Source organism: Neolamprologus multifasciatus, chromosome 12 (genome assembly GCF_963576455.1).
Source record: "Neolamprologus multifasciatus chromosome 12, fNeoMul1.2, whole genome shotgun sequence".
Taxonomy (NCBI): domain Eukaryota; kingdom Metazoa; phylum Chordata; class Actinopteri; order Cichliformes; family Cichlidae; genus Neolamprologus; species Neolamprologus multifasciatus.
The window spans coordinates 7,690,416-7,707,472 of NC_140450.1; the positions used below are offsets into that span (position 1 = coordinate 7,690,416).

A 17,057-nucleotide genomic window follows, 5' to 3' on the forward strand; every position below is an offset into this window, starting at 1 on the left:
TGTTCCTATTAAAAAAAATGTACACAAGCATTTTTCTTCACATTTATTTTGTTTATTAATAGAATTAATTGAAAGGGCTGTCGATTTCACCTTAGAGAAAGTACACTCTCCCATATAAGTAATCAAGTAATCAAAAATAGTGCATTTTTCTACAGTACATCAGTAGTGGTTGGTTACACAGAGGAACACAGCAAAAAGAGCTATTCTGGAGCTACAGAGGAAATGGTGTGTGCCTGCAGCGTCTCGCTTTGGATGCCATAACAGTTGACCCATGAATGCCACAGTAGCCACTGAGTTAAGCTCAAGTGAAGATTCTCTCTAGTATAAAGAAGCCCTCACATTACCTGCTGGCTGCAGTGGAGCTTGTAGAATAGTTGTAGTGCTAAGAGACTGGTGTGTGTTGTGACCAAAGCCTAAATATAAACCTCACTGCATTCGTTCATACTAGCTATTTTTCAGATAATAAAACATAAAAACTGAATTCTTAAAGCTTAATTGAAGAACTCTAGAAAGGCACAAGTGACATGCAGTCTTTAAAACTGGCATGAAAATGAACTTATAGCAGTGTGTTACATTTATTTAGTATTTTTTCCTGTTCAAAAATATATTTGTTTGTCTTTATATATTTTTTTTATGTCAGAAGTGGCTGGCTTCATTCCTTTTTAGGACTGGTGACACTGTGCTAAAACAGCAGCAACATAAACATTTCCTTACAACAACCCAATCAAGAGCTTAATTTCCCACAACGCATTGTTGCTGTGTTCATGTCCAAAAAGCGAATGGACATCCTGGACTCCATTTCAATGCCTTTTAAAATCTGTGGGCAGAAAACATTGAAAATATTTATCCATCTAAATCTAATATATAGATATATCTGCATATATAAGGTAAGTGCAAACCTGTTCAAAATGCTCAAATGTGATTCCTTCATAGAAATCATCCGGGGCCTGGAATGAGACCAGTGACTGTGTTACTTCGCTGCACATGTGCAAATTTCTTGTAACAGTTCAGCTTTGGTGGGTTCTCTCACCATGTGGGGCACATTTGTGCTTGCCACCTCCAGCATGGCAGCATCTGCTATCGACCTGGCAACCTCGGTCTCAATGGCTCCGCTTTGAGACAGCAGCTCCTCTACCACCTTGGATGTGAACAGAACATTAAAAGTCGACTCCACACGATGATTTCCAAATACAGCGAGAGGTAAGAAACTCAGCTCTTATATTTTAAGAATGGTATTCGCAGCCAATCAGCTCGCTTCGATTAAGTGCCCAAAAATCCACATGGATTTATATTAACAGTCTTTGAGATAAAACGTTATCTGTAAATCTTGCTTTAACCCAACTTAGCATCTGGGTTAATTCTTTGCAAGTATGAACAGTCTTTTGAGCTATTAAACTCTAACTTGTTCTGCAGTTGGTTTACAGTTCATCGCGTATGTGTCACAGCAGGTGCCTACCATGTTATTTTCACACGAAAATTAACGCTGAAGATGGCTGAAGAATACTGTATGTTATATGTCTTTATGTGCTTTGGCTGATAATGCTGTTTGAGGCCATTCGGGTGTGTACAGACTGGTTCAGTCAGTCTTTCAGTGCATGGCATTTTAAATCTTTTGCAACATTAGCAGATGAGTCGTCTTAAATATAATTTCAAGGAGATTTCTGCTTTTAAACCTGAGATGTACATTGAGTTATCAACATTTCCACAGTCCAGCCTTTTAATACAAAATACTTAAAGTACATACACGTTATGTGCATGTGGCATTGTTTTATAATGCTGCCTAGTGTTTAAAACAAGGGCCAGGTGGGTTTCAGTAGAGTATATGACCTAGTCTGGTTATCTTAATCCCTGAAAAAAAATGTCAACACAAATAATTAACAAAAGTTCCTCAAGGGCACTTACGTACTATATCAGGACTGCTGAGGAAAAATGCATTTGTAAGTTCTGGTGAAAGCCAGCCCTTTAGATTTTCTTACACGCAAGGAGCTACATCATAGCCATAGTAAGCACTAGTTAAATTAATAAACTATTAAAAAAGGTGCTACAGTGCTTCATTTACAATCTCCCTTGATTACTTCATCCTTTATAATAGGTAAATAGATAACGCTGTCCCACAATTCAAAGTGACACAATAGTCGACTGTTCACAAAATCAGTCAACATAACTGACAGGACAGATAATGTAATTGTTGATTAAATAGAGTATTTTTCTTTACCTGCCTTATTTTGAACCCACAGGTGAACTTTGAACATTACACCACTGTGATAAAAAGGTTTGTGTAACATTGTTTTCTCCTGTGATGAATGTCTTTTTTTTTAAAAAAAAAAATGCTCTATAAATAATTTCAGCTATATTAAAGTAATTAAAGTGACTTTAATGTTTACAATAATTCAGTTTGTTATGTTATGTCCTCCGTTTAAATGTTCCTGTGTTGGAATTTTTACTTAAGGCTTCTTATCAGCAGCTATTGTGTATGCTAGTGTGTGCATGGTTCATTTCTCTTACCGTCCTGTACTCATCCAGAGTAATAATGCCATCATTGTCTGTGTCGTGCATGTTGAACAGGACTATAAAACACACAAACAAAGGAAAAATGGTTTCAGATTTTCATCAAGTCACAGGATTTCACAGAGAAAGTTGAGGAAGAAGCAATTAGACGTATGCTTAAGAAGATACTGGAATAACAGTACTATAACTATTTACTGTAGCCCCATAACAAATTTACTAGTAACAGCCATAAACTACTCCCTGCTAATAACCAGACATTTTGACTATTTTGCTGATCTGAGATTTAATGTCGCATTGTCTCCGTTTTACAAATGTATCACCGTGACAGTAGGAAGGCTATGCTAACTTAAAGTTGCCCAAAGTTTAAATAAATAAAACATGGGAAGTAAATATTCGGACACAACAGGTGAACCCCGAAAGCATTCCTTTCTTTTTATGTCAAGTAACTGACTGTTATATATAGACTGTGTGGTGATGCTTACACATAAATGACAACTGAAGAATTCAGTTGTTACACACACACACACACACACACACCCACACACACACCCCTCAATTATATCTCAATTAATTTGAGCGGTTACAGGGGCATAACTACATGCGTAGACTCATTATTCAAATCTGACAACAACTGCTTAGAAGGATTAAAAAAAAACAAAAACAAAAAAAAAACAAAAAAAACAAAACAGGTTTTAAAAAGCCTTCTTTCCCTTTAAACTGTACTTCAACCATGTTTTGGGTCCAAGGCTCTCCCACAGATTTCAGGTCAGCATTTATTTGAATGTCATATGTCTCACTCTTCTATAATAGGACAAATCATACCTTTATACTTGTGACATTTGACATTGTGTGGCTGTCCTGGGCAACATTCCCAGTCTGGTCATAAATACCTTTGTGGCTTTCAATATAGTACTGGACAAGCAGTGAAGAATTCAGTTGTCATTTATGTGTAAGCATCACCACACAGTCTTATCCAGAAGCATGGCACACTTTTTTTTTTAAATTTAAACTTGAGATACACAAAAAGAGAAGTGAAGACAGCAGTGGGAAAAAAAAAAAAAAAACCCTGATACTTACAGCGAAGCTTTTGTTTTCTTACAGTCGCCTTCTCTTCTTCTGTCGCTGTTGAATTCACAGGGCGGAAGTGGGACATGACCATGAGGAACTGCTCAAAGCCAATCTCGTCAAGGGAGCCAACATCATTCTGATGCTGGTTCCTGTATCACAATCAAAACAAACCAATGTATAGGTATCATCAAGTTAACCTGAGTCAATGTTACTTTTTAAAAGTCTGGAACGTACAATTGTGCTTAGGCTTGTTTTAACCAATGCAATTTCTGCATTTTCCTGCCTCTTCTGGTTAAAAAATAATAACTATAAATAATGATAATCCTAAAATATTCATTTTGATACAATGGATGAAAATATATCCATATTGTGGGGAAATAAAACTTTTTTTTTTTATTCAGTTTGTCACAAGAGTTGTTTGCTTGTGAGCAGAAGCCACATGCATTTACAGACAGCTTGTTTATTATGCAGTTCATTGTGGTTTGTTCTGCTGCTTTCCACCCTCCAAAGCATGACACAGTGATTAAAAATGCCAACAACTGTCTTGTAATAGCAACAAAACCCTCAATTTCAAAGCTGCTGCTTCATGTGAACAGGTGGATAATGTGTGTTCACAAAGTGTATGGATGTTCTTTTAGCTGAAGGCTGAACCCAACAATAACAGTTACTTCCACATATTAGGTTCTCCTCAGCCTACTGTTTTCATCAGCCAAAACACACAGAAGTCGACAGTAAACAACTGATTCTGATTAAAGAGTTCAGTGACCTTGACATTAACCATACGGGTAACAGAGAGAATATGGTGTAATTTGATTGTACTCACCTTTTATCAAAGAATGCAGTAATAATTTGCTTTCTGATTGGGTTGTTGTTCAGGGCCGGTATGCGCTCCAGGTCATCTCGGCTGCAGTGGGACAGGATAAGGTGTAATTCAGTTTTATTCATGTGGCACCAAATCGCAACCTGTCAACTCAAGTCACCTGTTGTTCACTATACTCCAGTCTACTACACAGTCAGATTGTTTGTTTGTTTTGGACAAATTTAAATAACATTAGAGGGTGGTAATGAGTGTGAATAGTGTTATCTGTCCAACCTACCAGGACAAACATTTGTTCCCCCTTTCTTTTTCAAAATAAGGAACCAAAACCCGGCCACTGCGATCATGTGGCATATATGAAGTGGTGTGTTTGCACAGTAAGTGTTTGCTCTGTATTACTAATGCATCATTATCTGCATGTTATATTTGCCTAATGTCTCTCTTTTGGTGTGTGTCTGTATCACCATTACATTACTTGTTTTAGTCTGTGCTGGAAAAGCCAGAAATCCTCACAGTTCCTCAGCCTGAACATACAGTATTTCATCTTTTAGCAGCAACTGCAACGTCTCCATTGTGAGTCTGAACTGCCATACTACTATATCAGCCAAAGAAAGCCCAGGTGTTTCCATTAAAACCACTTGCCAGCTGACCCCCATGTAACAAGACATGTTACCTTATTTTTTCATGATTTCCACTCAGCTGCTGGAATCTCTGGTAAAGATTTTTGATCTGCTCCTGTGAAACTGTAAAGAAGCACACATCAACAATGTGAATGTATTTGTGAAGATTTTTACAGTAATACCTATAATTATACATTCACTTAACTTTGTTTTTTTTTTTAATTCAAATTGTATGGGTGCTGCTTTGCTATCAGTCCAATGGCAGTGCAAACAAACTGAACACCTTTATGCAATTTCTCGTGGTTACTTAAATCAGCACTCATTTTTTTAGGTCTACAAACACATAACAGAAGCCTTAAGCATGATTTTCTAGTTCTACCTGGTGCCTTATCAAACTGGTTTGGAATTTCTTCATTGTGGACAACACCCCTGTTTATTGTGACCTTTCCCCCGTTTCCCAAGAGCATGTAAATGAATACTTTTAGAAACAACAAGGCTACGTTCACACTGCAGGTCTTAATGCTCAATTCCGATTTTTTGATCAAATCCAATTTTTTTTGTCTGCTTGTTCACACTACAAATAAAATGCGACAGCAAACGCTCTCTAGTGTGAACGCTCAAAGCGGCACGCATGCGCAAAAGAAGACGTTACACACAACGCGCTCTGTTTAGACCCAGAGCAAACAGTATTGTTTGACTGATGGCCCTTAATATAAAGACTTCGGACTTTACGTTTCCCAATTTTTGCTTTAAGTTATTTTGTTATTTACATAATAATGTAGATAACCTAATAATTATCCTTATTGCTGTTTTAGAGGAGCGGTGCTTCAAAGGATAGTTGCAGATTTCTGTCAGAATCTGCAGATTATACAGTACAAATAAAATGTCCACGTTTCTCCAACGTTGTCTTCCCAACAGTTTCACTGACATCTACACTGGATGGAAGCGTTCGCGATGTCTTCTCCGGAGCTGATAACAACAACAACAAAAGAAGAATCTGTGGTATTGTGCTCAACAAAAAGCACACACACTTGTGGGTGCAATGAAACATATCAATTCATCAAACTGCGCAGAACTCAAGTCCAGAAAGCTCTCCAGCTGAGCCCAGAGAGAGACGCACCTTGAAGAAATGAAGGCAATAAAATGGTTCAAAGTCTCAAACATACAAAAGCCATAAAGTTGATTCAAATCTAATCCCCGTTTATCAGACTGGCATGTCGCTACTTGGAGACTCGCCCTTTAAAAAGAAGACGAAAAAACAAAACTCTACTTACTTCCGTAGTGTCTTCTTTTAACTTATTTCACTCTTCCACATACAGACGGTAAAGTGTTGAGTGCCTCAGTGTGTCAACAATGTATACAATCGCACTGAACAATAGACCTGATTTTAAACTTGCGTCTGTTAGTCAAGATCCTCTTTTGCATATTAAGTACGTAAATACTACACCTGTCACAGCATGTGTCACATGTCGAGCCCATTTACACAAAGTTGGGACCGTCTCATTTCTTTGACAGCTACTCCGTGTAAGCAATCAACCACTCTTGTCTTCCCGTTGAAATTAGGTTTTTAATTTAAAAATAGGCGTTTGAAAAACATTGGAACAAAATGTGGTTATTCCTCTTTCCGCCTTAAACCGAAATTGACCTACTTTTGCCATGCACCATTTAGACCTCTTTAAGATATGTTATTAACTCAGAATTAAACAGTTGGGGGAAATTACGTTGGGCAACTTGTAGCCCCGATTACGTGCGTAATAAGGAGCGCAACATGGTTCCATTTAATTCCAGTAGTTTTCACACATTTGTATTTCCTTTTTATTGACCTCATCACCATTAAGCGGTCTTAATATCAGCCGGCACACTAGAAAAACAGGTCGGCACGGCTATCAACCAATTGTTAATCACTAGTCTCCATTCGTTTCCTCGACGACGCGTATCACAGCTACCAGCCTTTCCACGATGCAAGTGAAGCACTTAACTCAAACAGCACGGTGCACGGCATCAAACGAGAATCTTCCTACTTACATCCACTTTTGTCAGTCAGATCGTCGTAGTTGTGCTCGGGGCGCGTCTGCGAAGCTCCCATCCTTGCTGCTTCACCGCTCCGTCAGAGCGCATACTTTGTTTGAACTTTTCTGTGGTGTTGCAATATTAACCCGCTTCCCTCTGCAACACACTAGAAGTGTAGTTTGCTTCTGGCGTCCTGGGAACGTCTGGCGTCCTCAAGGTCCTAAATCCACACAGTGTGCGGATAAACCACCTGCTGCTTCATGTTTCTCATTAGCGCAGATGTAGTTAGTGATGTGTTGTGAACTAGAAAACAATGAATACACTTAGGGGGAGAAATAAGTCAGAAAGCAAGTATTACAACCTGGAACGCTTTATTCTTTTTGTCTCCTCAAAACTCAGTCATTTCTGCTTCAAGTAGTTTGTGTCCTTATTGGTTCCACTTATTTTTGTTTTTTTTTCATTAAAGACTGATGAGCCATGGCATCCTACTTATTTCACTTGTAAATATACAGGAAAAAAATACTAGAAATGTGAAAGTTAGACTTTCATAAGTGAGCGTCACCATTAAAATACGGAGAAATAAAAGCAAAAGTCAATGTACAAAGTTAGTCCTCTGCCTGTCAATGTACTGGGGATTTAGGGTAAATGGTTTTAAGACTAGTGCTGGATGTGTGGAGTTGTGGGTAAAAGAGCATTCCTTGGTTTCAGACAATGGGGATTTGCAGCACGTGGACACTCATTCTGATATTTACTTGTCCGCTTAACTGTTTACTTTAAATCTAGTGGTTTCTAAAGTTAAATTATTCTGGTTTTGATTAATTTTCCAACTTGGCTCTCTGAAGGTATTTGGGTTGTGAAAAATACGTCCCTGCTAAATGAGTATCATACATCATTGTCTGACAATTTGAACCTTGATTTTACAACAAATACACGGGTATTAGGACAGATGTATCAAAGCAAAAACTCTCTGTTCCACACAGCTAGAGGGGTCTACTACGAAGCAATTTCAATGGCTTAGCAAGCTACTTCCAGTATAAAGTATTCTGTGTCATGAAAGTGGTCGTCTTAACTGGCTAAATCACCATGGTAACTTGTAGTGTTCTCGTAACCTGGTCAGGAGCTGGTTATGTTCTGGTTTTTAGTCTGAAAATCATCTGGAAGCGCCAGGTTTTCACACATTGCTAAAGTGACTGAATAAAGGTTCTTTGCATTGTCACAGGAAGGTGAATGTATTAATTTGGTGATATTGAAAATGTATAATTTCTTTTATACTTTTTTTATACCTATTCAGTCAAATTGATTTCACTTTGATCTGGTGAGTAAACAGTATTGCATTTTACTGTTATATTTTTCAAATTTCCTTATAGATTTTAATCACCTTTTATAATCATACATCATATAATGTCTCTGATTGGAAAGGGTAGCATTCATATGGGTCATTTTATATGCAAGAAGATTTTCATGTCATGTGAAACTCCCCTCTTTTATGTGAGCACACACAGAGTTTGAAGCAGAAAGCTTAATAGAGAACGCTGACAACTACCGTCATGGTACCGATCATCTCCAACTGGGATTTTAGGGTCTGTTACGCCAGCTAAGGCAACAAAAGCCTGGCTTTCTTGAATTTCCTTCATAGTATACCCCTCTGGTTTTGACAACAAAGCACCAGCTAAGTTAATTGTGACCTGTAAGCGGTTAGCCTGGGTTGGCAGAGTGCTAGACAGCGCTGCTTGCTACATAGACATGGCTTGTTGGTTGTTTTGGTCTGTGGTAGGAGCTTCTTCTTGGTTCCCAGCACTGGGTGTCAGTCTGTGATAGAACTCCCGGACTGTACACAAGGTTTCATCCATGTCCTCTGGGTATCGTGTCTGCAGTTCTTCATTGGCAACATAGTAGGTGTCAGCAAACTCGGAGAAGTAGCGACCCACCTCTGGGTGGCCAATCTCCAGGGGGGCTGAGTGAGGCTCCAGGTTCTCTGGAGAACAAAGGAAAAACATACTTCAGGTGGGACTGAGTATATGTAACATGTCCATAAGTATTTGAACAAGGACTTATGTTTTTGTAATTTTACTTCTGTAAACCACAGCTGTCAGTATTCAATAAATACTAGTGACCCATTTTTACTGGCAGCCATACATGTTTGACGACTGATGTGGTATGCTTTGGATCATGAGCTGTTCTTTCCCCTCTCCATGCTTTTCCCTTCCCATCATTCTGGTATGAATGTCAAAGAATGTCATCAACATTGTATCCATTTTTTCCCAGAACTTTGCAGGCTGCTCTAGAGGTTCTCTGGCACGGTGTAATCTGTCCTTTTAGCCCAACGATGGCCTCTACATCCTTATCGGCCTCTTCAGAGTGCCAGTGAACAGCTAACAAATGCAAGTTTAACACTTAAAATTAGCCCCAAATCCTTTATCTGCTGAATTTCTTATGCAATATTGGGGGAACTGACCTTGTCTGGCCATGAAACTGAATGTTAGTAATTGGAGTAATTACTTTTGAGCCTCTGAAAATGGGCATCTATGTACAAAAAAAAAAAGAAAAAAAAAAAGGGGTATTTAATAATGCAATACTTGTTAAACCTCATAAATTGAAGCTGAAAGGGCACGAATCACATCTGATTGATTGATTTTAAAATCCACTGTGGCACTGCACAGACGACAATTACAAAATAATATGTCAAAATTGTGTAAAGAAAAATTAAGTTCATCAAGATAATTTCAAATTCAATTTATTTTCACATCACAGCTTAAAGTCCTGTTCAGTTCTGGAAAGTGGAATAAGCACCAGAGCAGTACACAGAGACTGGCTAATGCTGCATTCTTAAACAAGTCTGAAGTTGGAAATTCAGCGTTCCCAGTCTGATTGTTTTTGTGGAATGCCCCTTTAACTTGGAACTCCCACTCAAAGTCAGAGCAGACCCACATACCCCAAGTTAGTAAAACTACAAACTTTCAATCTGTACTGCCACTGTTGTGTGTTTTTTACTCAGTAAATAAGCCATACGCAGAGCACTGATCAGACTCTGTCCATTAATGTGTATTATAAGTGCCAACAAAACCAAACAAACAGCTATATGCCACCTTGAAGGTGAAGGAATTTACCAAGTATTAGGGGTGGGGGAAAAAAATCGATACTGTGTAGTATTGTGATATTTTGTTTGCTAATAATGTATCGATACAGGGACAGCAGAAATCGATATTTTGTTACAAAAAAAGTTTTCGTGGACTGGAACATGCTCTGACTTCAGAGCATGCTGATCCTTTTTCTGAGCAAGAATCCTGACATTCCTTCACTGTCCAAATGTGTTTAACTTTTTTTTTGGCAGTAATAAACATTACAGTTTACTTATTTTAATTTAAGACATGTTTTATTTTAATTAAGTTTAAAACTTTTTTATTTAATGTAAAATTATGTTTTGTTTTAATTTACTTTCAAAGTCTTCAGTTGCTGAATGGGCTGCATAGTTTTCATAAATTGCATAGTTCAGAATAGCTATAATTGAAGCAGATGGTTGCGTTCAGTTAAGTTGGACTAGACTGTAATACAAACCGTTCAGTTTGTCAACAATATAACTGACTGAAATGAGAGAAAGACTGAGTGTGAGACTTTGTTATTAGATACAATTAATATTGATAAAGTTTACCATTATGTACAGAATCTGAATATCGCAAAATATTTTAAAAAATTGCAATAATATCGTATCGTGCGTTAAGTATTGTGATAATACCGTATCGTGGGATGTATGGTGATTCCCACCTCTACCAAGTATATACATTATTTACACATTTTTGTTTTCAATCACACAACCTGTACACAGGGGATGTTAATAGTTACCATCACCACACTATTGTATATGATTCATACCTTGTGCTGCATAGCGGCAAGTCCCGTCCTGCACGAGTACATTGTAGAAAGGCTGATTAGCCCCATTGGACAGCTGATGGACCCTCATGGTGGAGATCCACTCTGGACTCATTGTACATTTAGGGTCCCATCCATAGATCACACAGTTATACCCAGACCTGATAAAACAGGTGGAAAAGAGCCAAAATGCTCAGGTGATCAAATATACAGCGTATGATCAGAGAGAAAGATCAGAACGGATTTTAGGTTTTGTCATGTATGATGCATGGCGAATGACATTACAGTGTGACCTACCGCTTGTGTTTCATAATAAGGCCGACTGAATACTGGACTTCCAGGTGTTCTGGAGCACTACGCCTCTTCACCTCGGGTGTCACAGGGTGTTTCTTGTGCTGGATGTGCTCCAGCGTATGTTGCACCAAGTAACCCACCGCTCCGTGCTGGGAGGGATCCAGTGCCTGAATATGCTGCAGGATGTCAAGCACCTGGGAAAAGGATAAAAGTCAATCCACAATGTGTTTATGTCAGGTGTATGACCTCTGAGAATAGCTGTCCTATGCAGCTGCACATTATGTTACATATTAAACTATTGTGCAAGAGCAGTACAATGTTAATTGTTTTATATTTTATAATATTTAACACTTAATTTAGGTAGAGAATGAGGAAAACAATACCAGTATAGTAACACTACAAAAACTACTTTCAGTAGTCTAAAAATCAGACTTCTTTTTAACAGACAGTTGGCTATTCTGACCTTTTCTGGCCAGATTCCCAGGTGGAAGTAGAGGCGTGCCTGCAGCAGCAAATACTGCACATTATCTGGGTTGATTGTGAGGTAGAGGTCCAGAGAGTCTCGGAGTAGCTGGTAGGATTTTTCATTGCCCTCACTGACAAGGGGGAAAAAAAGAAAAAATAGAAACAAAATAGTAAAGAGAAGCTATTAATTTATTCATCTGACAGCCATCAAATCCATTTTAATCATTTATTTTGCTTTGAGACTGTTTAATGCCATAATTATTTTGTCAGATCATAAGAAAAAAAGATACAATTAAGCAGGAATTTAGAGCAACATTCTTGATTAGCCTCTTTGTTTACTCATCCACTGATCCGCCCTTCATTTATCTCTAAGTGATTGTAGCGATTGTAGAGTCAGGTGTTCAATTTCCCTTACCCTCTCTTGCCGATGTTAAGCAGGTTTCCCACCATCCTAAGCAGCACCTCTGTGGTGCTTATGGCACTGTAGTAATCTGCTGTAACCTGGTGGCCGATGAGGTACTCGCACTCCTTTGCTGTCAGCTGCTTGCCTTTTCCAAAGGCATCAATGTAGACAAAGTCATAGATATCCTCAGTCCTGCAGGAAAAAGAAATTCCATTAATGTCATAGAAATACGCATTTCACATTAAACACACACTTTGCCACCAGCTTTAGCTTTGTATAATTTTATAAAACATAAATGTTAATTAGCTTAGGAGTTTTAAGAATGTTAAAGGAAGTTGCTTGTCCTTATCTCTGAGTAAGGCGCAGAAATGTGTTTACACATGTTCCTATGTGTCTGTTAAAACACACTGGCATACATTTAACATTCTCCAAAATCCCATTAGGAATGGTTGTTCTAACTCCTGTAGCTGCATTTCATACCTCTGCTATGCAGCCATCGCTGTTTATCATTTGTGTTTATTACAGGTAATCTCAGCAAGGGAAATCAATGGCAAATGACTGTCTGTGGTAGCTTAAATCAAATGAAAAATAAAAAAAATAAATGAACATCACAAACTGTAAACTCCCACTTCCTAAAGCTGATGCTGATGAATGCTGATGGGTGTTGATTTACTGATTTATGTGTGCATAAACCCTGAAAATGGATGCTTTGATCTTGATTATTTATTCCTCTCCTCCATGCTTTCCCTTCCATAAACTTTGTGCATGACAGCTTAAATTTCAGTCAGTAACTGGATCTGAATTTTTTTTTAAAAATGAAAGCTGTACCCTGTCGGTTTCTGGCACCAGCGCAGCAGGAAGTGATTGGGAAAGTTGACGGGTTCCAGCTGAACACCCAGCCTCTGGGCCAATGTCATGTAGAGAACAGAGAGGCTTATGGGAATGCCTGTACGACGTAGTAGCACCTGCACAATTACCAAGAAGATAAGTGAAAATATTCCACAAAGAGAATAATTTGAAAATGATTCAAAAGCTTGACACCTTGAAGATACAGGACTTCTGGAAAGTCTACCTGGTGGATATAAGAGTTGAGGGGGTTGTAGTAGTCACACTCATTGCCTTTGTATTGAAGCTGCTCATACAGGACAGAGTTAAGGGCACAAATGACCTGTCTCTGGAGCTCAAAGTCCTCTACAACAGAACAGTTACCTGCAATACACACAAGAAATAAAACATCAACCAAACTTTGCATTAAAGTGAAGGTTATGGATTTTGTGCAGCTGTGTCACCTTTGTCAAACAGATTTGCTCATATTGACTTTTTTAGAATGCACTAGAAATGGAAAGCCCAAGCCTTCAGACTTTAGGCATCAACTGATGATAAATGTTTGGAGAAACTTAATAAAGGGGGAAAAAGACAAGAAAAGAACAGAAAAGAAAAGAAAAGAAAGCAAATGTTCTTTTCAAGTTCTGTGAGACTTGAAAGCTGACCTTGGGCAATACGCAGGCTGGGGTGAGATGGGTTCTTGATTCTCAGCATCTTCTTGACTTTCTCTGTGATTTCATCCAGCTGGGCTGATATGCTGTCAAGTGTAACATCAGCCAGTGGGTTACAATACTGATCAACTAGTACAGCACCTAAGGAGGAAAAAAAAGGAACCATGGGAATTATATAAGGAAAAGGCGGAAAGTTTAAATGCACTGTTATTTCAATATATTGTGCATAACAAATTTATTAGACCACCACCACAGTGGCCTAAACTCGTTTTTTCTAGGATTCTGTAATGGGTAATTCACCAGTTTGCACAAGCTCGTCAATCAAAATTGTATCTTTTTATGCCAAAATAAAATGATTGCTATCTATGAATTTTCAAAGTTACTGTTATTTGTTTTGAAAAAAAGGTGGGAGAAAAATAGTAACTCACATTATTTTTTCTCAAGATGCCAAATTACAGGCATTTACTTGCATTTCTGAACAGAAAAATACATTTTAATGGTTGAATGTTGTCATGGATCAATGTCCGACTTCTCAGAACTCAGAAGTTTGCCGGCTGAAATTTGAGTAGAAATTTTTAGTTTTAAAAAAAGGTTTTGACAGATTTCTAAAATATTTGTTTTTTTTTCGTAGTTGTTGTTGTTTTTATGACTAATAATTTGTTAAGCACAGTATAATGTTATAATTAGTAGCAAAATTAGTAGCTATAAATTATTAACACATTGTAATAATAGAGATTTATAAGTCTACATAAATGTATAATAATTTTGTATTATTGGGACAGATGCCTCACCTTCTAGAGCTGACTGCTGCTCTGTGGGCTGCTCCAGGAAATTCTTCAGACTCTTCAGGATGTTTTGCTGTCTCAGGAAGTAAAGGATTTTCTTTGCATAGTACTTCAGGGTCAGGCTTTTCCTAATGTTGAGTCGAGAATGGAGAGATGGTAGATCAAAGGAGAGCACATACAACAAAACAAAAGCTATCATAATCACAGAGGTCTTAGAGAGGATTAACATGATCAACACCCAAACCCATTTGTGACTGCAAACCGTACACTCACCAGCCACTTTGTTAGGTACACCTTGCTAGTACAGGTTGGACGCCTGTTTGCCTTCAGACCTCCCTTTATTATTCCTGGCATAGATTCAAGAAGGTGCTGATCATATTCCTCTGATTTTGGACCATTCGGAAAGGGTAACGTCACACTGAATTTAATTTGGCTGAATGTCCACTACATCCCAAAGGTGCTCTATCAGACTGAAATCTGGTGACTGTGAAAGCCGTTTGAGTGCTGTGAACTCACAGTCATGTTCAAAGGGCTAAAAGTGTGCAAGAAAATATCAGCCACACTAATACACTACAACCACCAGCCTTACCTGCTGATACAAGGCAGGATGGATCCCAGTTTCGTGTTGAGATGTTGGGCGTTCAGCATTTTCTGAAACTGCTAACTAACACCAGCCTGTATGGCACTAACAACCATGCTACATTCAAAATCACTTAAATTACTGTTCTTCCCCATTGTGATGCTGATGAACTGCATTAGGTCATCATTACAAGCCTAAATACATTGATTTTCTGTAATTGGCTTGTTAGACACTTGTGCTAATGAGCAACTGAACATGTGTACCTAATACAGAGGTCAGTGGGTGTACAGCTACAGAGCAAAGAATTTCAAGTACTGAGATTATAGTATAAACACAATGCTGCTCTCACCTCTTGTCAGAGTTGAGTATGAAGAGCAGCTCATCTTCACAGAAGTGCTCAGGCATTCCAAGTGACTCAATTTCTGCAAAGCTGTCTCCCAGCACCTGACCAACGCAAGGCTGCGTTACAGACCTCAAGATTAGTTTGGAACACTGAAAGCTCAGGTTTTCTTGCATAAATATGTGCACATGAAAAACCAAACAAAGACCATTATATCTGTGTTTTCCATGCTAAATACTAGACTTCTAACCTGTACAGTTTGCATGTGTTAAGAAATATAAAACAATTCAGACGCATCCCACGTAATCTCTCACAAACATGCATTTAATTTGGCAAGATCAAATGTTGTATCTTAAGTGAAATATGTATAACTGCTACTGATCCACGTGTTGCCAGTCTATCACAAGGTATTGAAGTCACACGTAATACTAAAACAGATAACGAAAAAAACCCCCAACACTGATGAAAATGATTACTCACAACTTCTGTGAAGAATCTCTTTGAGATCGATTCCACAGTCCTTCGTATTTGTATCCCAACTCTATGGCGTGTTTTGTATTCTCTGAGCCAGTCACAGGACTCATTCTGACGATAAAACCTCTGCAGTCTTGGCCATCTGTTAATGAAGGCAGTGTAATTTTTTTTATTACAGAAAAACAACTAAAAATTCTGAATTATTTAACTGCCTGGTGCCTCAAGCATTAGATGTTAGTCTCTAGAACTGTTTATCATTTTGCTGAAGAGGTGTCTTTTGCTCTGCTTAAAAAAAAAAGAGCAAAGCTGTCAGCTAAGGCACTCAGGAGGAGGGCTTACAGTAACTAGCTTTTGCCAAGAGCTTCACTCTTCTGCAGATCAGAGGCTAACATTCAAGGTCATACAAATTCATTGTGGATGAATTCATTTGGTGTAGTGGAGAATAAATCGCTACTTGCAAAAGCTGTAAACAATTAAAAGCCTCATTGTTGTTGCAGGAGGGAAGCCACCGGCATGGCGTGATAATGAATTTGGTGCATCAGCACAATGTCAACGGCTGACAGCTGCCTGTGAGTTTCGCAGTAAACGAACCCACCTCAGAGCAGACATTTGGAGATTAATAGCTTTAAACTAAGCATAAATAACAAAAGAGTCAGATTCCTTTCTATAGATAGCACAAAAAGCTACCAGAAGCCAGCATAGAGTACCACAAAAAAACAGCACCTGAGTTTATACTGGTGTCCCCAGACCTTCCCCCTTCCATGACAAACGTCGTGTAGCCGCTTGCAGCAACAGGAGACGTTACAAATGTCGACATGTTTGAGGACAGGGAAGCACAGGATGTGTTCGAGCAACTCGGTCGGCAGGTCTGTCAGTTTTTTTGTTTGGGGGTCGGGAATAGTCCCATTTAGACTTGGCCGTCCCTCTCCATCCACAGGCGTCGCCATCTTTACTGTTTACCCCGATTACCTCATTGCCTTTTCGCCGCCCCTTTATGGCGCAGGGGGCCGGGCCGAGGGTGGAGCCACGTTCACTCATGAGGAAATAAATAGCGGTGCTGCCTTCATGACCACCGGAAATTCTGCATATATTTAATTTTTATTTATTTATGTTTTATTTTTATTTTTTGCAAAACAAACTACAGGCAAGTCAAAAATATGAAAAGGAAACTTTTTTGTTTCTTTTTTGTATGAAAAGGAAAGTCTTGTTTAATAGGCAAGTAGTGTCAGATGTAATTAACGGGTCTCACTTATATATTCTACAGCATTTTACCCTTTGAGAAATTCTTTTGTTACAATTGTTAATATATTAATAATTAAAATAATAACAT

The 17,057-nt window shown here is 38.4% G+C and overlaps 2 protein-coding genes across 4 annotated transcripts; both read right to left on the bottom strand.

The window, feature by feature from the left end:
• Nucleotides 1-30: 30 nt before the first annotated feature.
• Nucleotides 31-7,265, bottom strand: tesca (tescalcin a). 2 transcript variants are annotated; one of them, XM_085179605.1, is made up of 9 exons: nucleotides 7,039-7,265; nucleotides 5,067-5,136; nucleotides 4,400-4,480; nucleotides 3,586-3,725; nucleotides 2,506-2,567; nucleotides 1,031-1,138; nucleotides 900-947; nucleotides 679-817; nucleotides 31-592 (listed from the first exon to the last, which is right to left on the bottom strand). In XM_085179605.1, the coding sequence occupies exons 1-8, from the start codon at nucleotides 7,097-7,099 to the stop codon at nucleotides 725-727; spliced, it is 663 nt and encodes a 220-aa protein (XP_085035731.1). In that variant the 5' UTR covers nucleotides 7,100-7,265; the 3' UTR covers nucleotides 31-592; nucleotides 679-724. The 2 variants fall into 2 exon arrangements, with proteins under 2 accessions (XP_085035731.1, XP_085035730.1); XM_085179604.1 differs by having other exon boundaries at nucleotides 31-817.
• Nucleotides 7,266-7,377: 112 nt separating this feature from the next.
• On the bottom strand, nucleotides 7,378-16,716 carry fbxo21 (F-box protein 21). 2 transcript variants are annotated; one of them, XM_085179600.1, is made up of 12 exons: nucleotides 16,451-16,716; nucleotides 15,734-15,869; nucleotides 15,263-15,357; nucleotides 14,340-14,461; nucleotides 13,543-13,689; nucleotides 13,125-13,261; nucleotides 12,881-13,017; nucleotides 12,065-12,244; nucleotides 11,648-11,780; nucleotides 11,188-11,378; nucleotides 10,894-11,051; nucleotides 7,378-8,998 (listed from the first exon to the last, which is right to left on the bottom strand). In XM_085179600.1, the coding sequence occupies exons 1-12, from the start codon at nucleotides 16,672-16,674 to the stop codon at nucleotides 8,757-8,759; spliced, it is 1,902 nt and encodes a 633-aa protein (XP_085035726.1). In that variant the 5' UTR covers nucleotides 16,675-16,716; the 3' UTR covers nucleotides 7,378-8,756. The 2 variants fall into 2 exon arrangements, with proteins under 2 accessions (XP_085035726.1, XP_085035725.1); XM_085179599.1 differs by having other exon boundaries at nucleotides 15,263-15,372; nucleotides 16,451-16,715.
• Between the last annotated feature and the right edge of the window lie 341 nt (nucleotides 16,717-17,057).